At 37.7% G+C, this 24,052-nt stretch overlaps 1 protein-coding gene across 6 annotated transcripts in view; it reads left to right on the top strand.

Annotated features, from left to right (window-relative positions):
* LOC132121772 (FH1/FH2 domain-containing protein 1-like) overlaps positions 1 to 24,052 on the top strand; it is a 58,231-nt gene that overhangs the window by 25,825 nt on the left and 8,354 nt on the right. For 3 of the 6 annotated variants that reach the window (XM_059531561.1, XM_059531528.1, XM_059531540.1), the window contains exons 4-18: positions 6,336 to 6,403; positions 7,974 to 8,079; positions 8,457 to 8,551; positions 9,641 to 9,752; positions 9,896 to 9,990; positions 10,085 to 10,228; positions 11,626 to 11,815; positions 11,963 to 12,134; positions 14,663 to 14,767; positions 16,141 to 16,233; positions 16,915 to 16,938; positions 17,548 to 17,592; positions 19,517 to 19,674; positions 21,349 to 21,438; positions 22,819 to 23,792. In XM_059531561.1, the coding sequence (XP_059387544.1) occupies positions 6,336 to 6,403; positions 7,974 to 8,079; positions 8,457 to 8,551; positions 9,641 to 9,752; positions 9,896 to 9,990; positions 10,085 to 10,228; positions 11,626 to 11,815; positions 11,963 to 12,134; positions 14,663 to 14,767; positions 16,141 to 16,233; positions 16,915 to 16,938; positions 17,548 to 17,592; positions 19,517 to 19,674; positions 21,349 to 21,438; positions 22,819 to 23,792 (2,471 nt within the window). The remainder of the gene's footprint in view (positions 1 to 6,335; positions 6,404 to 7,973; positions 8,080 to 8,456; positions 8,552 to 9,640; positions 9,753 to 9,895; positions 9,991 to 10,084; positions 10,229 to 11,625; positions 11,816 to 11,962; positions 12,135 to 14,662; positions 14,768 to 16,140; positions 16,234 to 16,914; positions 16,939 to 17,547; positions 17,593 to 19,516; positions 19,675 to 21,348; positions 21,439 to 22,818; positions 23,793 to 24,052) is intronic. The other 3 variants (XM_059531533.1, XM_059531553.1, XM_059531547.1) reach the window with 3 other exon arrangements.

Here is a 24,052-nt window from a genome sequence, read left to right on the forward strand (position 1 = left end):
AGATCAGAGAGAGTGGTTTTTCTAGTTTGCCCTTATAAGGCTGTACAGGATCTATCTTTAGATGTACTGGAATCACCGAAAGTGAAATCTGACCTATAGTAAATGTCTAACCTATAACCTTTTGTTGTGGCACTGCTAAAAGTCACCCGTACTTAGTCTTCACAGGCACATTAAACTGTCTTCAGGGACTGTGCCCTGTCATTTTTGGTGATTCTGTACCAATGTGCAGTTCTTGTATATGGGCATGGAGCAGGAGTAGTGTATATTGTTTACTGCAGTTTAGGATGGCATGCGTGAACATGACACACAGAGCATTTCTGTATAGGCATTGTTTTTACCTGCATTGTTAACCATTTCCCTGCTCTAGGGTAGAAGCTTACAAGCCTAGATCATGATGTGTTAGGGGTGTAACAGTACACAAATATGATGGTTCGGTACGTACCTCAGTTTTAAAGTCTCGGTTCGGTATGATTTCGGTACAGCAGGGGGTAAAAGTAAAGTGTTTTTTTTTTTTTTTTTTTTACTGAGCAAGTTGCTCTTTCTGTAAATACATTGTTATAGTTTACATTTTCTTAGTGATTAAAAATCTACTTCAGTTTATGCTTAAAACTACAGGGAGTCCATCTACAGTATAAAGTTACCATTAGGCCTAACAACTTAACCCAAACTTAAATTTAATTACTATGAAGATCAACACTCAACTCAACTTTATACTTAATAAATGTATAAAACTTCTAAGCTGTTTGTTAAAATGTATTCAATTACACAATGGCTGTCATAGCATGTTTCCTAAAATTAATTTAAACATACTGTACATTAAATAAAGACTAACAGGTTTAGTAAAATGATGACCGGTATATGGTGTAATATTTTGCTAAATGCTCTTCTCTAGATTTCTCTGCTGAACTAACGAGCTGTGGACACTGATGATTTGCTGAGGTAAATTTAATACTACGTGACATTTTATATCCATGCTGTATTGTTGTTGTTGTTGTTGTCTTTCCGCAGTTGAAACATTGATTGGGCAATTACATGAGGCATTAGATGTTCAGTCAAGTTTATTCGCTTTAAAACTAGTACAGGAAAGAACTGGCCGCGTTCCCTCGTGCTATGCTCTGCTCAAATCTGCAGGGCATCATGGCTCAGACATGGGAACCAGAGCTGATCGCGACTGCTCTTGTCAGTGCTTGTGTTGGGATTATCCCAACAAGTTTCTGAATCGTCCCCTGAAGCGGCTCTCCGAGGTGTTTTTTACAGCGATCTGTCATCCCACATCAAAGACTGTCAAAACGCCATTTATTATTTGTATTTCTTGAGAGAAGAAAAAACAACTTTTCATTCAGTACACATGCGTGCCAGACCGACAGACCTGTACCGAAACGGTTCGTTACAAATACATGTACCATTCTTAATTTCTTATGGAATAAAGCAGTATAAGGAACTCACAGCATATCAGCTTTCAGAGGAACCGGTCCTGAGAAATGGGGGTTAACTGAGGTAGAAGTTTATTTCCATAGTCTTGCCAAGCTTCCACTGAGAATAACACTGAAATGCTGTAGTGGTAATAAATGTCAGGCCAGCAGTAACCTGTAGAGAACATTTGTTATGCAAAATTCAAATTGAGGTTCATCTGTGTTCATGTGTGTTCATGTTCTAACAAATGAACAAGTTCTCAGCCTGATTTAAAAGATATTTAGTAATGCAAAACTTGACTTCCAAAGAAGGCCTTTCTGTAGAAGTTAATTCTGTCCATATGATGTAGTTACATGAAGCACCACCTGTTTTCCTCTGATTGATAAGTGATTATGAACTATAACTAATGAGATCTGTCTGGTATGCTCAACACAAGGCTATAGTTACTGATTCATGAAGTTGTCATTGTAGACCCTGTGATGGTAATCAGTTTGTAATTGTCTTTTTGTAAATGTCTGATCCAGCTGATCTAAATTAGTAGCACTCTTGTTTTCTCAAACAGTTCCGAGTGATGTCTGTTACTCTTCCCTTGTCACTCTTCCCACATTTCCGTTTCCTGCCCATAATGGCTTCCTGTGTTGGAGCCCTCATACAATGGGCTTGACTTCTGAAGCACCCTTTGTCACAGTACTGCAGGACTGCATCATGACTAATAAAACATAGCTGGAGGAATATGGCATGGTGCAGAATTCAGGTGTTATCACTTACACCGTTAGTACTCTATGTTGTGTTTATCCTAACGGTTCCTTTTAAACCGTGTTCTTGAAGTGATTCCGTGGTGTGAAGGTCAGTTATATCTAATCGCTTATTTTTGTCAAACCTTAGATGCATAGCAAATATCTTGTCTTGAGTTGGAGCAGTGAATTCATAAATGGAGGCAGAGGCCATGAGGAATAATCTCATTCAGTGTGACATGAAGAATGTGCCAAGTCACAGTTCCCCTTGGATTCTGTGTCCTCTGTCATATTTGGTTTTGTCACTCGCTTGCCCTCAGATGAACCTAGAGCGATCCTTTCTTTCACAGAAGGGTTGAACCAATCCTGTATAAATTAAACTGTGCTCTTTTTATTGACAGTAATTTAATAATGACCAGTTAATAATGACAATCTTAATTGTTAAATATTAATAAATATTTAGATTTCTTTTTTCTTTTTTTTTCTTCCTTGAGTAAGAATCGGTGTGTAATCCATTGTCTAAAATGCAAGAAGGCCTTGTGTTTTGAGCTTCCCATAGTTCTGCTTTATGATGTGATTTAACAGTAGCTATTGTTGTATGACTGGGCTTGACAGGTTACAGTATATGAGGTTAGGAAAAGAAGCAATAGCAGAACTGTCTAACGTGTCAATCATTTATGTGCTTTGCATTATTCATTATGTAGGATGTGCATGTGACTGCTTGTGTAACAAGTGAGTTCATATTAAAGATCACTTTAAAGTTCACTTTAATGTGTTAGTTTGTTAGCTCTATAGTCTCTCTGTTGGTTTACCCTTCACATAAGGGCATTAGAATAACTCTCAGATCTTTTGGTGGTTTCATGTTTGTGTTTGAATATCTTACTTTTAGAATATCGAATAATATAGAAGTGTTCGCCATCTCATTAGATTTGTTTTCGATGTGTTTTCTATAGATATATTTATCATGTCTGTGATGCATGTATTCTGAGTTTCAGTTCATTTCTGTGAAGTGCTCCTTTTCAAGACAAAAAGCGCATCATATGTTTGTTTTCTTTATTTCATAAAAGCACAATGTTTTGTTGATATTGTGAGTGAACAAAAATAAAAGTAGACCTAGTAAGTGTACTTTTAATTTTAATGTTTAAACATTGTTATATGCTTGAACTGTTTTAGTATATCTATATATTTTATTTTAGGCAAGTCTTGATAATTTGAGAAGGCTAAATTAATCAAACATACTGTCAGCTTACTATCTGCTGCTGGCCACTTGGTCATTATTCTCAAAAAAAAAAAAAAAAAAAAAGGTCCAAATGTTTTTCGAAATTAACTTGAATGAAATGAAATCTAATCACTTTGCAATTACATACAAAACTGATTTTTTTTTTTTTAATTACTGAAACGGTAGTATAAGCTGTTTTGGGAGAAGGTGTAGGCCCTGGCCGGTTATTCTGATAAGCTGTCGAACACGGGCCGGGTTCGGGCCTGAGCATCTGGGGCCAGGGCCAGGCACAGGCCTATATTTGAGGCCTGTGCAGGGCTCTACCCCAGTGATGTACAGTTTTAGACTCAAAAGACTGGTTTATGGTACCACATTTGCTGACGGTAAAAAAGGTTGGATATAATTTATTGAAAGACTGTTGTCTTACATGCAAAGAATGTGCTAGGTGTATATTTGTCTAAGTCAGATTTTGAGGGAATTGTTTTAAATGTGTGCCACACTCTCTCCAGGAAACTATACTTCCTTTTCTTTGTGTGTGTGTGTTTGTGTGTGTGTAACATTATCAGTAGCAAACAGCTGTCTGTGGTGGACCACATCATTATCCGTGCTGTCATGGACTTTACCTCAGATGCCTGGCTGAACACACACACACACACACACAGACACACACACACACACACACAAACGCTCTCTGTACCCGTCTCTTTCACTCTTTCTCCTTTGTGTTTTTGAATACACACACACACTGCGCGCACACACATACAAAGCGAAACTAACTGTAACAGAACACATCATAGTCACAGACCTTTGATTTTCCGTTGTCAAAACAGATCACCAAAACAAATCATTATTTGAAACCCATGTATTGGCTAAAAGCCAGAAGCTTCTCATTTGACGTGCTTCATGACGCAACATCAAGGGATCTAGTGGCCAGTGATGTTCAATTCTCACGGGATATTAATTTGGGCACATAATCTACAAATATTCACTGTATAAGTCGCACCTGACTATAAGTCGCAGGACCAGCCAAACTATGAAAAAAATGTGTGACTTATAGTCCGGAAAATACGGTAATCTCAATGTTCTTTTGTAATCACCATTCATGCCCTATATTGTGGGATATACATCTGTCAAGTTGAGAAAACTTTAAAAGTTATTAATGTATGTTAATATTAACATTAATTTAACACATTAGAGCTTTAATACCTGTTTGCGGAGTCTTAGACCTTTTGAACCAGTAAGTTTTAAGTTGCATTCCAAATGCTCGTTTTCAAATGCTATTCCCAGGCATTGAGGAATTACTAGCTGCGTTTCCACTGTCGAGCTTAAACCGGGCGTGCTAGTGCATGCCAGGGCCAGTCGCGTTTCCACTGTCACTTCCGGTGCTTGATCGTGCCTCGTTGGGGCTTCCTTGGGGCCAACGGCCAGGGTTTTTTGGCCAAAGCGTGCCAGCTGGGGCTAGATGAGGGGTTATGAACTAAGGCGGAGTTTCTCCCAGTCTGGAGAGCTCAGCGCTGCAGATCGTTTCAGAAAGATAACAGTATTAAAGACTTTTAAAAATAAGTTGAGCTCAAAACTCACTTTCAGTCAGCATCAAGTGTTTGAATTTTAACTTTATAAGCGATGTAAAAGACTGTGCACCCTAAACATTAATGTTACCATAGAGAGTTATAGCTCCACGTTTCCTATTATAAAAATATAATAAAGGTTTTGTCCGGGAGCTTTTATAAAAATAAAGATATCATTCATTCTTAATGTGACGTATAGGGTACTGTGGCTACAAATAAACAGAAACAGACTCGACTGAATAAGCAGGCAATTTTCATAAGAGTTAAAAATAAAAAAATATATACATTTATTTCAGTGTGAATTAATTTTGAGTCCTGATAAATTATGATCAATGTATCATTTATTCTATAGTAAAACTTTGATGCTTTTGAATTTGAATATTTAACAAAGCATGCAAACAAACGGCCGCTTTTATCGTGTTCGTGTGTGATCGCATGTTCCAGTGATTTATTTCTTATTAGTTTTCTGATAACTTCTCTTTGTCGGTGAAATGAGGTTGTGTGATGATGTTACTGAGAGGCGTGTAAAGGTCGTGTTTTAAGTGATGCGCAGCGGTGCTTCAGGCTCGACTGGAAACCTTGCGCTATTCTATGAGCCCCGCCCGGCCCATTTTAAGCCCTGGCTCGCACTGGCCCGACAGTGGAAATGCGGCTACTGTTTAGTAAGCATCTCTGCAAATTTTCCAAATAAACAGTAGGCAAAAGATGGTGAATAAGTCTGAAAATATAAGAGAGGCTGTTTGTAGCACACATTGCCTGAGTGCATCAGCCTGCGTTAGCTACTTGAGGAAGATTGTCATGTGTCTGCTGTGCCAGATTCTTTCAATTCTCACAGTAGGCACAGGATAACCAGCTGGACTGAAAGATCTGAGCATGATCTCTCTCTCTCTCTCTCGACTGGTACAGTACAACAATTTTAAATGCTTAGAGAAAAAAAACTGTGTTAAAGGGTTAAATGGTTTTACTTGAATGTGTCAAGAATAACCTGTCAGTTGAGTGCTGAACATGTGAAAGGCCTTTATATGACAGGAATGTTTACAGGTAGTCAGTGACGCCACCTCTCATTTCCTCTGATTCTGAATGATAAGCCAGTTAGAGAATTCCTAAGAGCCGATGCTTAATGATGCCTTGTTTTTATCGAAAGTTGCTTGTTTACCACCACACAAATTGTACTGGTAGGATCTAAATAGCTGTGTGAGTTATACTGAATCAGATACTGTGTCTTAGACATACTGCGAAGGTCAATTTCTGTGAGTAGGTGTCTTGATAAGGTGTGTTTTAGTGCTCTTTGACAGTGAGTCACTGCAATAATAACAATCATTGCCTCCTAGATACAAGTACTGATGCCCTCGTCAGTTGACTGATAAATAACCAGTTTCCTCCCCTTCTTCCCTCTTATAGAGAAGTTGTATAATTCCCATGGTCCTGAGCTTCGACGGTCCTTGTTCTCATTAAAGCAACTCTTTCAGGTAAGATCATAAAAAACACACTCAAGTTTTTTTAAGAGAGAAAAAGCTATATGTGAGTGAGTTGGATATTAGTCTCGCATAGCCAGACCTTCAGACTGAAGACTGTAAGTCTGGAATCTATGGCAGCTTTCACTGGCTAAGTCCTGCCTATGAGGCTGTTTGACTGACATGTCAAACAACCAATCACAGTTCGTTTCGTTCAGCGCCATGTTTCAGGGAGCGGAAATGTCGCCACAAAAACAGACAGTGTGTAAAACTCTCGGATATATTTTAAATATTCTATGCTGTGAACTTTTAAATTTTGAGATACTTTTAAATATCCAGCGTTTAGTATATCCTGAACTGCTTGTCGTCACCGTTGTAAACACAACAGCTTTCTTCATTCGTGAGGGCATTTGAGGCCACATCATTTTTGTTTCCAGGCATAACGTTAAAAAAACGTGACGGCCACTCCCGGAAATCCTGTATAATTCAGCCAATCCCATGACGACTTCGACACTTCTGAAGTTTTTCCACTTTTGTGTCCTGTATGCATCAGACATTTACCAGTCTGTGGGTGTGTAGTCTGAGGCTGAGACTAGTTGGATAAGGACAATGAGATATTACAGACATGCCCGGCATCAAGAGGCTTAGCCCCTCTGTGAGGTTCTGAAGCTCCCTGCAATGATCTCAATGACCCACCCCCTCCACCCTGGAATACGATTTTAAATGCAGAAAGCAATCTAAAATAATGTGACTTCAACCAAGGGGTATCCCTCGGATCTGATTTGTGGCACCTCCGATTCAATTTGACACCTTCCAACCCCTCGGAACCCCGTCGATTACGATTCGATGCAGACGATCACTCGTGTATTTAGAAGATCACTGATAATTCAAACATGTTTTAGCACTTTGTCTGGCGCTGAGCCAGAGACGCACCAGTGCTTTTCATTGCCTATATCACAATAATTCTGTGTTTTACACCACATACAAATTTATTTTAGGTTTCAGACATGAGTTTAATACACTGGTGTCTAAGGAAAGCTGCAGTAGCCTTTTAATTAAAATCTGACAAAGTGTTATATTTACATAAAGGTTGTGTAGTTAAAGTTCACTCTCTTCTTCTATTTCAAAGGTAGCTAACTTTTATGTATTTTGGGAGAAATGGGTGATTTCATGTTATGTTAATCCCAAGATCCGATTCTCTGAATGAGCATTATAAAATGCGAGCCCCCCCAGGTCATGCATCCAGGCACCGGGGACTGGTTACAGAGAGTGAGAGTTGGAACAGAACAGTGAAGTATAGTCTGAACTGAATGAGTGACAGACCTCATCTCTTCCACATGTACTGTTATTACATTGGATTCTAAATGTAGTCTAAATTGTGAGGAAAATTAAGCACAAAATTAAATCCTGAGTGCCTCATAACAGGACACAGCTATTTTGATACAATCCACCTTTACACTAATGGTGCACCTATAATCCATATATACCCATATCAATGTTGACCCCAAAACTATTTGAACTGTAGTTCATAGCATTGTATGTAGTTGTACACAGAAGCAGAAGTTAATTGTTTTATTTTGAACAGGATGATAAGGACTTGGTTCCAGAGTTTGTGATCTCCGAGGGTCTGACGTGTTTCATTAAAGTGGGTGCTGAGGCAGATCATAACTACCAGAACTACATTCTCAGAGGTTTGTATTCAACATTACGTCTTTACTGAAACATATGCAACTACGACATAATAATTAATGCATGCCTCAATTCAAATGTTTAGCATTGTTAACATTATTAGCAGGGCTATGCTAAGTTGCTAACGCTGGTTCTTTCATTTATCATTGACATGACATGACTTGAGGTGTGTGTGTGTGTATCTAAAGCAGTCTTATATGATGTATTTATTATGCATGAACACCTCACATCTTGCATGCAGACTAGTACAGAAGTATCTGTAACAGGAAGTTTATACTGACTGGACTTAGACCAGCAAACAGGAAAGCTTTAGGACAAATCACTAGATCCTTAAGGACATGCCGGCACTGTACAGTAAACTCTACTGTCCTGTTCCCAGCTCTCAGTCAGATCATGCTGTTTGTGGATGGAATGAACGGTGTTGTGAACCACAATGAGACAGTACAGTGGCTGTACACACTGACTGGCAGCCTGGTGAGTGACAGAAACACACACACCACAGCATCACTAAACACTGGCCACAATATAGAATTAGGACACTGTTCCACCAGTGGCTGTGAATTACTGCACCTTGACATTTTAATACCACAACATGCCAGTTGATTAAGAGTCAATAGATCCATGTTCAAAATGTAATCGTATGTGATAACCATTTGGTTCCTGAGGGCTGGATTACATTTACTGTACATTAACTCATTGAGCAAATGCTAGTCTGTTAAATTATCCAAAGCAACTTACGAATGCTTTTTTATAGCTCAAACAGAACAACATAGTGCTAGACACCTTGAAGTCGCTTTGGATTAAAGTGGCTGCCAAATGTGTAAATGTAAAAAATAAAAAAATAAGAAAAGGGGGGAAAAAGTGCAGTTCAGCAAACCAGTCAGTTCATCCTAATGCGCTGTAAAATTATAAGAGTGTGTGTGTATATGTATGTATGTATGTTCAAGCTAGTGCAGAGATGTTGGTGTGAATCTGGAGCAAATACAAGAATTTTGATCTTAACTTGCAGGCTTCACATTATTAAAGTTAAATATTACTACTGTGGGAGAATAGTTTGCCAAATCTACCACGGAGATGTTTATTACTTGTTACTGAAGTTAAAATGGCCATAATAAACTGCCTGGTGCACAAGTTTGTGCCATTCATCTGTTGAGTTTGCATCTTTTCAAATGAAAATTTAAATATGTATGTATAGTTTTGGAAGTTATTTTTATTGCAAAGTTAGTGTGAATCCGTTGACATGGGACTTGTACAGTTTTTGGATTCAGTCATCTTGAACATCAGTTTAATGTCATATCCTTCTGTGTGAGGAAGTGAAAATGAGAATGGCAGGGCAATCAAGTAAGTATCAGAAACCAAACCTGAACCAGACTGTTTTTTACAGCGAATACAGAATGTTGGAGATGCATGTTTTTTTTTGTCATGACACATTATTATTATTATGTGCAGCACTTGATTTCACTATAACTTGGCCTCATTTAGGTTTTATACTGCCATCTTCTGTAAGATGATGGTAAATGCTGCCTCTTTATAGCCTATTTTTCTCATTCCCTTTCTTTTCAGTCTCGGCTGGTTGTGAAGACAGCTCTGAAGTTGCTGATAGTGTTTGTGGAGTACACAGAGTCCAACAGTGCACTGCTTATTCAAGCTGTCAGCACTGTGGATGGCAAGAGAGGTTAAACACATTTAAACATTCTCTCATAATACGGACACTCTGAATCAATCATGTGTCATTCATTCCCTTTTTCTGTCATTACCCTCACAGTAACTTTTTTTTTTTAGAGAGAGAGCACTTAAGGTGTATGTTATCTTTTTCAGGTGTAAAGCCTTGGGCATATCTAACAGAGATCCTGTCAGAGAAGAATGGATCAGACACAGAGCTGCTCATCTACACCATGACCCTCATCAACAAGGTAAACCACAGAATACACACCCAAATCTACAACACATCAGCACAAGGTTGAGCCTAGATGTCCTTGATGTGTATCTATCCCTCTGCCCTCCCAGACTCTGTCTGCGCTTCCCGATCAGGACTCCTTTTATGACATGACCGATTGTTTGGAGCAGCTAGGAATGGAAGGCATTGTTCAGAAATACATGACTGGCAGCGGCAACGAGGGTGACCTCAAACAACAGTTCATCATTTATGAGGTTAACTTCCAGTACACCTCAAACACTCCATATCTCCAGTATATTATAGACTTTTGACCAAAAGTTTGGGGTCAGTAAGATTTTCATTTTGTTTTATTTTTAATAAAGAAATTAATGCTTTTATTATACACAATAAATTGAACAAAAGCGATAGCATTACATTTATATAGATTTTTGTTTAAAATAAATGCTGTTCTTTTGAACTTTTCAATTAATCAAAGATTTCGGGAAAAAAACTATAACAGCACAATAGTTTTCAACATTTGATTAATAATACATGAATGTTTGTAGTATGATATATAAAATTGGGAGTTTTATATATCATATATATCACAATTCAGACATACTACTCATCTCACATACTGTTTTTCACCTAGTTGGGAAGTAGACATATTTGAACGCAGAGTAAATTTTCTAAAACAGCTGGTCAAGATTATGTTTAAAAATAAAGGTTCTTTATTGCCATTGATGGTTCCATTGATGGTCAAAAACCTTTAACATCCATGTAATATTTCCATTGCCCAAAAAGTTCTTTATAGTAGTAAAAAATCATCATTATGAAACCTACCTTTTGGAACCTTTATTTTCAAGATATAGATGATTTGGCTGGTGTTAGCTATGTGCAATATTGTGAATATAGCTATCAAATAATAAAAAATAAAAAAAAACTACAGTGTTCTTACAGTGATCAGACCATGGTTTGGGAATATGTTGGATGAGAGAAGGTTACCAATGAGATTTCTACAGTCTACTTGCACAAACACACATGCCTTCATTCTTTGAGGTCCATAAAAATGTTCTGAAAATGAACACCAAAACAGCATATTTTAATGATTCTGAAGGATTGTGTAAAGATGTGGCTTCATTTTAGTTTTTAGGAATAAATTACATTTTTAATCACATTAGAAAATAGTCCTTTTAAATTGTATTTAATATTATAGTAATTGTCTTTACGGTCACACTTTATGCAGTATTAAGTGGTCTTCACAACTAATGTACTTAAATTTAAATTAATAATTTGATGCAATTCACATAGTGTACATACATGTTTCTACCTTGTTCTTATATTTAACAAATATACCTGTTGGTAATTACATCTGTAATTAACCTATCCATACCACCAAACCTGTCCCTAACCTTACCTGTAGCCCAGTGCAATATCAGCAAAAGTGTTTTGCAATAGAATATGAACACAATAAGTACATTGTACTTATTTTTGATGCAGGTACATAGTAGTTCAGGCCACCTAATATAAAGTGTGTCAAATAAGCAATGCAGCTTTGGTGAGCATACGAGTCTTCGTCAAAGTAAAAGATTCTGACTCCAACCTTTTAAATGGTAGTATAACTACCAGTATAACAATACTGAATGATTTCGGTGTTGTGTATATTATGTAGAATGCCCTCAAGAAAGAAGATGATGAGATTGATGAAGGGACACCAAATGTCCGTAAAGACCGAAGGAAACTGACACCCAGCGAGCAGGAGGGCAGGAGGAGCCGGCGGTCATCTTCTCATAATCTTACAGATAGTTCCTTTCCACCAGCTTCCCCAACTGTATCAGTCTCGTCTAACAGCCCTACCCCAGGTATCTTTAATGCAGTCTCTCTCCGTCCCTGACCTTGTACCTTGTGCTGTCCCCTGAAGGGCCTGTCTCACACATTCACGCATCATTTCAGACCTAATGGTAAAAGACTATTGCATTCACATTTCTCTTGCACCTTTTGTGTTTCAGAGGTGATGGAAACAGCCTCCCCTCAGCTGTCAGATTCCTCTTCTTCTCCTGTTCCTGGCAGTCCTGTGTTTACCAGTCCCTCCTCTATGACCCCTGGCTCCCTCACTCCTGCTGTCACTCCAGCGACTAATGGAGCAGAGTCTACAACTACAGCTGAGCAGGAGCATAACTTGTGAGTTTGAACAGTGCATTGTGTGTTTATGCATTCTTGCACATTCATAATCAGATCATATACTTGGAATATGTTTTTTTATTACTAAGCTTTTCAATAATTTAACAGCAAGGATACATTGCATGACTTTCATACAGCAATGTGATGTTTCTCCACTGTGTGGCAGTGTAAAGTAAGCAGACCTTTCAGTCGTGACACTGTAGGAAAGAATGGTTTCATAAAGGATGATTTGTAGCCTTCACAGATGTGAATCCATTCTGAGATCAATCAAGTTCTCAACCAACAATAACATTCATTCATTCATTGGTTCATCTCATGGATTCAGTTCATGTTTGGATTATATGGATTATTAAGGCAACAGCTTTTCTTTTTAGTGTAATGCAAAATACCGTAATACCTCAAATAAAAGCCAGGGCCTTTATTTACCTGAACTGCAGAAGGTAACAGGCTTTTATTTGAAGCAGGCTTTTATTAGAGGCAGGCCTTTATTTCTAATTCCATCTGTTTGATAAGTAATTGTTTTAAATAACCCATTTTAAATTAAAAGCTAGCGTTCCAGTGGACAGAGATCATAACATTAGCACAGAATCAATCACCAAAAGAACCAGTTCGGTTCAGACGCGCTCTGTGTCGGTCTGCTTCATGCTGAATCCCGAATGCGCAGTATCATCAGCTCCTCGGTTCTCGAATCGGACGCGTCCGACAGAAACGGTTCTTGGTTCAGTGTACTGGCGATCCGAAAACCGATGCAACCGGTTCTTGACTCGAGAACGAGAAACGCTCCGGCAGTGGGCGTGTATGTTCATTATCTGGCTCTGCTGCACAAATTTTCCCCCAAACTTTATTTAAGACCGGCCTTTATTTGTCCGTGTTGACCATGCCCCCCGGCCACTATAATAGGCCTAGCGTTTATTTGACTACAGGTTTTTATTTGAGGAATTACGGTAATTCGTTTTCAAGTGTATCCACTGTAGTCCTTTTTATTCCCACCCCCCAGTGAATTTAATACTTCAACTTAGTTGACAAAGCAGCATTTCTATTTATTAATTAGTATATTTTTTTTAAAATGAATGAAAATGACACCCACACCAGTATGGATTTTATTATTTATTTTAAATTCATTAATTCTATCTATCTATTTATTTAGTTAGTTGGCTGGTTAGGTTTTTTTTTTTTTTTCCTGACCAATCATTCCTTCTAGATTTCTGTTTGTTCTTTGACTCTATGTATTTTTTTCCTTTGTGGATGAGGGTATGACAGACACAATCCTGCACTCTTATGCGGTCTTCCTTATGTAGACACACAGCATTGTTTGTCATGTTTGAAATACTAAATGATTAGCACCTTCCTACTTTACCTACCGTGTACAGCCTAACTGGAATCTGCTAAACATTTCACAGCCATTATCAGAGTCTTTACACATGACCAAGTCAGTGATTGATACATGCAGCATTAGTGGTAAAAGTGATGAGTATTCATTTTCCAGTCTGTGTAGGTGAAGTCCTTAGGCAGGTGACCTATTACTTTGATTCATTAGTTAATGCTTATTTTATTTCCTATGCTCTGGGTGTCTTATGTAATTACCATGTGGCACCAAGATGCACCACAAAACAATCTACCATTCTCATTTTTCACAAACCATTTATAAAACCAGATTGTGGATAGAAAATATAGGCTACTATTTTATTATATTAATAACTCAGATCTGCGTCACACGTGGGTAGCCAGCGTTACATTTTTGTTACATTTACGCATATAAGCTTGTAAATTTCATTTTACGTTTTCAGATTGTCAGGTTTTTCTGGTTTTTGTAGATGGGGTATGTAAGACATTTTGGTAGGCATGCTTTTTTGGCCTTTGGCCAAAGGGAAATGTCTTGAGTCTTGCACATATATGTGGAAAGTGAATGTTTTATTTGGGAAGCTTTCCTCTCTGTGTGGAGCTACAGGAATGTTTTCTAGGGTTGGACAGGATGTGTTTGGTCCAAAAAGGTCCAGAACTGGGCACAATTGTGATCTGCCTATCAGCTCTTTTGATACGAGCTTGTTTCCCTCTAAATGTTTTGCCATTTTTATGTGACATCACAAAGGAACATGACCAGTCACAAGCACAGGCATTAAATTCAATAATACAGCAGTTTATACTTTATTTTTATAAGAGATAGAATACATAAAATTATAGAATACATAAAATTATCATTATTTCTAAAACATCCATGTCGCATACCTTTTTTTTTTTTTTTTTTTTTTGAAGTATTTGTAATATTTGGTTTACACTGGTAACCATTCCCTTTTGTGTTTCCTTAATTATAACAATTTCTGTTCATTTGCTGTTTTGCTCCTCTTTTAATTCAGTGCTGCATATTTTCTCAGTGGCTCTGGGTGGTTGGGACTGTTTCTCTGATTCTTGCTGATGTTTTGGTCATGTCAACATATTAACTCTCTGTTTGTCCATGTAACAACCACCGTTCCTCCTCTTTCTCTCTACTTCTGTTTCTTCTCGCCCACAATTCCCTGGTCATTCACTAGGGAGCGCTCTTTTACGAGTCAGTACATAGCACACATGGGAATTTCTAGACGGAGGTTAAAAAAGGAGAGGTCTATTACACAGGAAACCTCAAGCATCTCCAGCAGGTCTGTATCACATTTACATCACTTTCTGCTTTCGAGCCTTGGACTAATTGTTTGGTGTTTGTTGAACTTGTCCTGGCTACTGATCTGATGCCAGTTTAGAGCTCATATTATATTCAAAGTAATCTGGATTTTGGATTGAGGTTGTAGATCAGCAAGCCAGAGTAACTTCAACAATAAATTAATCTAATTTCAACCTTTTCTAAACTAACAAGAATTACAACATATAACTCTCATGCACATGTCATAGTCCCCATTTTAGTTTCTTTTTTTAATATCTGACATTTGACAAGGTGCATCACATGAATGGACAAGTTGTTGGCAGTGGTGGCAGAGGATTATTGTAGCTCACTAAAGATGTCCTGAATGCTGCTCTCTCGAGCAGAACTGCAGAAGAAGCTCTCTGCAGCCAGGATGCTCAGCTCATCTGTGAAATGTTAAATAAAAGTGCTGACTCTAATAAAGCAGCAGAAAGGTTTAAAGTGATCCATCTGAAGAAACGTCATGTACAGTATATTAGATTAGCAAACTGCTGTTACTGCTGGCCAGTGCTGATAGACATTTATTAGTTTATGAAATATGATTTGATAATATGAATTTGAAGCATTCATGACTTTACTGATTATTATTATTATTATTGTTGTTATTATTATTATTATATGTAGAATTGAGAATTTTTTCCTCTAGTTTGCATTAAATTGATCAAAAGTGAAAGGAAAGACTTTTATTGTTACCAAAATGGTTACAAATTAAAATTTAAATGAAATCTGTTCTTTTGAACTTTCTATTCATCAGAGAATACGGAAAATGTATCAACATTAATAATAATAAATGTGTATTGGACACCATTTCTGAAGGATCATGTGATGCTGAGGACTGGATTAATGGTGAAAATTCAGTTTTACCATCACTGGAATAATTTGCATTTTAAATAGAAAAGTTATATTGTTAAAACGCACAATGTTACTGTATTTCTGATCAAATAAATGCAGCCTTATTGGTAAGAGACTTGCTGACCACCAAACCTTTTATCAGTAGTTTATATTGAAATGAACCAAGATTAATAAATGCTGTGAAGTTATTTGTTGTTAGTTCATTTTATTAAAAAAAACATAAACATATGTTAACCTTATTTTAAATTGTTTTTCTCAAAGGATCTGTATTAGCATTGTACCTGTAAGAAAAATAGAATATGAAAATTTGATGAAACAAAGCAATGTGCCTTCAAATATTGTGTATTTTGGGGTGGATTGTGAGACGCACATTTACTGACATGCACGTTTTGTGTGTTTGTGTACGTGTTGACCTGATTCACATCAAACTGCCCATAGTGTGCTATAGCTTTTAGCTTGCACTTACTAGCTGTCTCTCGACAGGGCGTCTTTCACAGAAACAGACTCTCCTCAGGAGATGCCTTCTCAGACGGGAGCGGAGCAGCCCAGCCAGACGGAGGGAAAGCAAGTCTTCAAGTAAGAAAGCAACTGATCCTGTGATGGGAGGAGTGAGAGGAAAGAGATGTGAAAGGAGGTGTAGGAATAAGAGAAGGCAGGACATGGGAACCTTTTGGGAAGGTCTTGAGGAGCAAAACAAGGATTAGTTGAATGGTGTGAGCTGTTTTGGACTGTGTGATCAGTGATTAATTTATATGGGAATCTACTGTTAACTGTGAAGTTATAGGAAAATAGGTAAGTTTTCCATTTTTGAGGTTTCAAAAATACTGAATTTATTACCGTAAATGTTAACGTGTTTATTTAATTGTTCTCAACTTATAACTTTTAAACTATCTGGAATTGCTACACTGAGGATTATTCCTTTTATGTTCCTTCTAATGCGTAGGATCAGGCGTGTTTCTTTTTATCTTCCTACTTCTACTCAAGTATTCTTTGCTTATATTTTTTGAAACAGATTTGCTTCAGTATGTTCTTTGCCTGTTTTCTGGTCTTTTTTTTCTTTCTGTTTTTGCCAATTACCTGATTTACCCATCTTGTATTCTCTCTGTCTCTCTCTCTGTGTATTCTCTCTCTGTCTCCCCTGCATCTTTCACTCCTCTGCTCTCTTCTCTCATAATATTTGGCGCATATCCTAATCTCTTCCTCCTCTGCTGCTGCGCCCAACATTCCTGCGCTTTGCTTCTCTCTCTCCTTTTACAGACCGCAGCAGGCAGACAGTGTTTGGTGAGTAGCTGCAGTGTGGCCAAAGAATGTGGCTTTTTGGAGGTGCTAGCACTTTAAATTATTCTGATGCTTAGTCATTTTGGTGAGACAAAGTCATAGAGGGAGAGTTGGAGGAAACCACTACTGGCTGGAAATTTTTGAATAAATTGAATCAATCCATTTTATGGAGAAAAAGACTTAATCCACTTTTTTTTATTAGTTTTTTTAATTATAATTTTTTTAATAGTTTGTCATGCTACTTGGTTATTTTTTTATTTCTGATATTTCAGACATAACATTAGTGCAGAATATTTAGCAGAGTTTAGAAGTGAGAGAATTACTTTTATTGTCATGAATGGACAATAATTATTTCTTCTGTGGTCATTCTTTCTTTAAAGTTCTTCTTTTATCTCAGGTTTCTACTCCAAGATACCTTTATCTCCTGCCTTTTTTGGGCTGCAATTATTATTTTACTTTTTTCCAAAGCTTAAAATCCAAAGTTATACCAGATGTGGTTTAATGTGAGCAGGTTTTGCTATTGCCATTTTCTATACATTTAATGAGCCTTGTGAAGTGTAGTTAACAGAAGTGATATGGGCAAAGTGTGTAAATTGAAGTGTTTTTCTTCAGTCTAGAGAGTGTGAATAGGGACTTGCCGGTTCTGAGGAATTATGCGTAAGTATAGAGCAACTCTGTTTGGTTACAGGCTCTCTTTCTGCATACATCAGCAAGCAACCAGGTGTTTGGGGCATAACTCAGCCACTATCCTCCGAAACTGAGGCTTTGTGTGAATGTTAACCTTTAGTTTGGCTATTTATTTTTAATTTCATGTAGTATGATCCTTATATTACTGATTATACATGGGTAGAATTGCATGTATTAATGAAGTGGCATTGGGTTTAACAATTACATTCTTATCTACTTTACTGCCTTTTAAAATAAAACTCTTATAAAAGATTTCATCATCAATATGTCATTCTTGAGAAGCAGTTGATTTTCTGCGCACATGCTTCAGTGTAACACTGAGTTTACCACACTTCTTCTGGTGGATCACGGTGGAGTTAATCAAACCTGATCAGTATGGTGGTTATTGAAACAAGTAATACAGAAAATTTGTTTTCTGCATTGGTTTATACATGTTTCCAAGATTAAAAATCAATAAAATTGGAAATTGTGGGAAATATTTCTAATTTCTAATAATTTATATGGTGGTGGTGGTGGTGGGCTTTGTCAGACACAGGGCTGGATTTCTGTGATGGAACACAAGGGATTGTTTTTAAAATGCATTCATTTATTATTCCATATTGCATACCTTTGCCATTTTGTACGAGTGAACATTATTTAATCCGTTTTCTCTTTGCAATATAACTGCACTGTATCAAACAAGTGTGTAATAACCTTTAAAATAATTTTGTGTGTTAATGTACTAAACACAAATTTATGGGCAAATAAAGTTTTTGGTCCCAAAGCTTACATTTTTACTAAATATGTGACCCTGGACCACAAAACCAGTCTTAAAGGGATAGTTCACCCAAAAATGAAAATGTAACGTTTATCTGCTCACCCCCAGAGCATCCAAGATGTAGGTGACTTGGTTTCTTCAGTAGAACACAAATTATAATTTTTAGGTCGTTGCAGTCTCTGTTGTACAATGCATGGCAAATGGTAACGATCTGTGAGTAAAAAAAAAAAAACATGCACCGACAAATCCATATTAAACCCTGCAGCTTATTATGATACACTGATGTGTAAAGACACAAAACGATCGGTTTGTGCAAGTTGTGCAAGGTTTGGACATTGTGTGAATCAGAGGTAAAAAAAATATATAATTACCATTCAGTTTTTTTGCACAGAGCGATTGTTTTGTGTCTTTACACATCAATGTATCATCATGTGCTGCAGGGTTTAATATGGATTTGTCTGTGCATGTTTTTTTTTTACTAATAGATTCTGTTACCATTTGCCATGCATTGTACGACTGAGAGACTACAACGACTGAAGTTAAAAATCATAATTTGTGTTCTACTGAAGAAAGAAAGTCACCTACATTTTGGATGACTTGGGGGTAAGCAGATAAACATAAAATATTCATTTTGGGCTGAACTATCCCTTTAAGGTGCTGGGGTATATTTATAGCAATACCAAAAAATACACTATGGGTCAGAATTATATATTTTTCTTTTATGCCAAAAAGTCATTACAATATTAAGTAAAGATCATCTTCCCATAATTTTTTTTTTTTTTTTTGCACCCTCAGAATCCAGATTTTCAAATAGTTCTATCTCAACCAAATATTGTCCTATCCTAGCAACCAATATATCAATGTAAAATACATCATCCGAAAGCTGAATTAACGATATAAATCTCAGTTTAGAAAAATGTACACTTAAGACTTTGGTTTTGTAGTTTGGTTTTGTAGTCCAGGGTCACACATGCCATTGTGATTTGAACTAGTTTATGGTTTCACTCTATTCTGCATCCACTCATTTCAGAGCAAGTCTACTATATATAACTTATCCTCAGAATCAGAACACTTATGTCACCCAACCCTCCATTTACAGCCCAATAAGTGAGTTCTTCTTCTCCATTGGCTTTATAGAGACAAATTCTTGCGTAGTCTGGCTGCATCCCAGTGGGAGAAGAAAAAGTCAAACGGCACCCATGAGAGACCACCATCTCTTTGCGAGAGTGTGGTGATTCCAGGCATAGAGTTATCTACTGAAGACGAGCAGCCAGTCTCCAGCTCAACCACCACAGGTGCTGATACCCTGACCTTCTGTTCCTCACAATGTCACACTGTTGTCCTTTACAATATGCATGGACTTCTTCATTTTAAGTCTTCTGCATTCAATCTTTACACTTCTCCTTGTCTCTTTTTGTCTAGTTGTCTTCTTACTCTGCTTGTCTTTCTATCTTTCAAGACTCCAGTCATGATCTGACATTTTAAGCTCTCTGCTTTCCCCTCATCAGTGAAGCTTTAATCCTGAATGCATATGAGTGTGTGAGCGTATTTGTGGTCATTTTATTTGTCTATTAGTATGTGTACACTGTCATGGATGATTACGAGCTTGTCATCTGGTTTTCAAGCATAGATAGGAAGTTGCCTAACTTGATTAATGTTGTAAGGTTGGGATGAACTTTGTGTGTTGTTCTTCTGGGGTCATGGGTCTTACAGGGCTGAAAGTTCCTAGTTAAGTGTGAGGTGACTGATTATTATGGAAGCAGAAATGCTGGTTGGCCACATCACTGCTGTATCTAAAGAGCTATAGCTCATCAAGAGTTAATTAAATTCTCTAACTACTATATGAAGGGAAACGTCTTGCGGGAGATTTAAATTGATAGTACACCAAAAATAAAAATAATGTTATTGTCCATGCAACGGAAGTCAGTGGGCACTCCAATATTCTTTAAAATATCTTTGGTTTTCCACAGAAGAAAGCAAGTTATACAGGTATAAAACAATGAGGGTGGAAAAAATTACTGAGACAAAATTATAATAATAATAATAATAATACATAATTTTCTTGAATACAATTTTAATTTGGGGGTCAACTATCTGTTTATTTTTAACAAAAACTTTGCTTAAACTTTTATTTTTTATTTTTTAATAGGAATAAAGGTAACAAAATCTAAATATTACATGAAAAAAATTGTTTAAATTAGTAATATCCACTGACTGAAATAAAGTTGAAATGCTAAAATATTCAAACAAAAATTTTGGTTTGAAATAAAAGCTAATTAGATATTAATTTTCCTAATTAAAATGCATTAAAATGACAAGCACATGACTAGAATGAAAACAGAAAATAAAAAAAAATTCCAATTCAAAATAATGAATGCCATAATAGTATATGAATAATATTAAAGCTAATTTATTTGAACTTCCTATGGCAACTGTGTGATCCTTGTTAACAACACATTTTCTCAAATCAAAACTGAGTACCGGTAGATGTGTGAAGCAGAACCGGACCATCTTTTAGACATTAGTAGTGTGCTTCGGGAAGTCGTGGCCTAATGGTTAGAGAGTCGGACTCCCAATCGAAGGGTTGTGAGTTCGAGTCCCGGGCCGGCAGGAATTGTGGGTGGGGGGAGTGCATGTACAGTTCTCTCTCCACCTTTAATACCACGACTTAGGTGCCCTTGAGCAAGGCATCGAACCCCCAACTGCTCCCCGGGCGCCGCAGCATAAATGGCTGCCCACTGCTCTGGGTGTGTGCTCACAGTGTGTGTGTGTGTGTGCATTTCGGATGGGTTAAATGCAGAGCACAAATTCTGAGTATGGGTCACCATACTTGGCTGAATGTCACTTCACTTCATGATCTGTTACATATTCCAAACAGTTATATGGAATTTGTATGGCTTACAAAAACTGCTAGATCCTTTTTTTTTTTTTTTTTAAAGTGTTTTCCAATGTGTATGTGTGTCTTGCAGGATCTATTAGTGGTCAGGAATCTCAAGAGGTAAACTTGACCGGGCACACCCTGGAGCAGCCAGAGGACACAACAGCCCACAATGAAGCAGGCAAGAAATTACTTTCCCACCACAACCCTCGGTCTCTGTCATTCTCCATGTCACTGTGTCTTCCACATACCTAATTCAATCAGAGCTCACCCAGCCTTCATTCTTAAGAGTTCAGTTGTATTTCTGTTGTTCAGTTGTATTTATTGGCTTTTTGAGACATTTTGTTTAAGATTAATTTAAGAAGCTACTTGTTTCTTTTGCTAAGCAACTGTTTACCAGTAGGTTTCATAACCTGGTTTCTGCCCATAAAAAATCTCAGACTACTCTGACACTGAGCAGTAAAGCACTTCTGTGTGAGGGCTTCTCTGAGAAGTCAAGAGCTTTATTTCAAGCAGAAAACTTCAAAGTGGAAATATGTAAGTGATTCCATCTCTTCCTCTAGTGGCTTTGCTCCAAGTGACACCGCCACTAACAGGCCTTTCGTCTAGGGAACGTAAATTAGCTGAAGTAGAGGGCAGATATGTAAACGGTTTAGATTTGGAGATGGGGGATCTCCTCTTTTCAGTTTCCGTTTTGGCATGTAGAGTTTTTAAGCAGTTAGCACTTCAATGCCTTTAGAGCTCAGGAGTTACTGCTATTAGTCTGCTCTGGGTCACTGAAACTAGAGGATGGTAGCATGTGGGAACAACATGATCTGTGCTTGCACTGGGCACTTTGAAGGTAGGATGTCTCTTTTAGCCTGCTTCTATTATACTGAAAAAAAGATTTGCTTGATTTACAGTGCAAATGGCAACACTTAGGTTGCATACTGTACTTTATAGCAATTCACACCTATACAAATTCTGACCTGTATCAATAAGCAGATTTGTTTATGACTGATAACTAAAACCTGGCCGATATTAAAATTCTGAAGTGTTTTTTTTTTTATAGACTTTTAAGTAGATCGAATATAAAATGCAAAAAATGTAAATCCGTCATTGTAAATTGCTACAAATGAATTTAGGCCTTGTAACTGTGGTCTTAAGTTTTATTTCTTGTTTTTAAGTTAATGAACCTACACAATTTTTTTATTTAGTATAATCTATATAAAAAATTTTCAGTGTAGCATTTTTATATATATACAGTGTGTGTGTGTATGTATGTGTGTGTGTTTATATATATATATATATATATATATATATATATATAATTTTTTTTTTTTTTTGGACTGTTTATTATAGAACAAGCATAATACGCTTATTTTTTTTTTCTCCTCCATGGACTGCAGATGTAATTTTTCTGTTTATCTAAAATACTAAATAAATAAAAATATTCAGTATCAGCCGATACTGATAAATAATTATACAAAGAACTCTACTCTATGCTGTATGGTACTAAATGTATTGTGCATCCCTACTATTTTTCTTACAGCACTGAATGATTTTTTTTTTGTTCCTCTAGAGGGTGGTTTGCAGCGTCAGGGCAGTGCAGCAGAACAGCACAGCACCCTCTCTAATGACAGGAAGTTCATGTTGGATATGCTCTACTCCAAAAAAAACACCCCTGAAGGCCTACAAATTCCTGGTCTAGAAAGTACACTTGAGGGCCATGGGATCACCCGTATGGCTGGACGACTGTCCAGGCTTCAGTCTAACACTTCTCAGCCCACAGAGGACACATCCAGACGGGAGGACCTGGAGATCCCTGAAGGTACTGCTCAGGCTGCTCGTGCCAGGCCAGCAGAGGGACGGGGCAAGAAGCTGCGTCCACAGTATAGTATTGAAGCGGAGACCCATTCACAGAGTTTAGAGAAGACAAAGATGACACCATTATCCAGGGGTAGTCGGGATGCCTGGGAGAAGCTGCAGCCCAGCTCCAGACCTCTGCGGATTAAAGATCTTGACTTCTCAGATCTGATGGAGGAGGAGGATATCGATGTGCTGGATATAGACACTTTTGACATTTTTTCACCTGATGGAGTACCACCACCCCCTCATCCAGTGCCAGGACTGTGCTCTGCTCCCCCTCCTCCTCCTCCTCCTCCTCCTCCTCCTCCTGGACCTCCTGGTCTTGCTCCACCCCCTCCTCCTCCCCCTGCTGGACTTCCTGGTCTGGCTCCACCCCCTCCTCCTCCTCCTGGACCTCCTGGTCTGGCTCCACCCCCTCCTCCTCCACCTCTTCCTGGGGGTTTAAGTGTGCCTCCTCCACCTCTAGGACTCCTCCCTCCGTCCCCGTCTCAAGGAAATGATCCAGCTTTTCTAAAGAAATGGAAAACGGTCAAGCTGTTCTGGAAGGAGCTTAAGCAGCCCGACAGCCCCAGGAAGTGCAAGTTTGGGAGGGGCACAGTTTGGGCTTCACTTGATAAGGTTGCAGTCGATACAGCTAAGCTGGAGCACCTGTTTGAGTGCAAGGGAAAGGATCTTCCAGTAGCAAAGGTGCGATGGGCAGACTTTTTTTTTCTCCCTGATCTGTACTTATTTAAATTATTTAATAATAATAATAATAATAATAGTAAGAAAAAATTATTTATTTTTACAATTTCATCCTTGCGCATTTGTATGCATTTACAGTGAATGTACACAATATTATGCATATTATACCTACCTACAGTACAAGTAACAAATAGCATACGGATGCCAGACAACTCAAACTGGTAAACTTGTTTAATAAAAAAAATATTCAGGGTTACACACAA

The sequence above is a fragment of the Carassius carassius genome, chromosome 3, assembly GCF_963082965.1.
Source record: "Carassius carassius chromosome 3, fCarCar2.1, whole genome shotgun sequence".
Classification (NCBI taxonomy): Eukaryota; Metazoa; Chordata; class Actinopteri; order Cypriniformes; family Cyprinidae; genus Carassius; species Carassius carassius.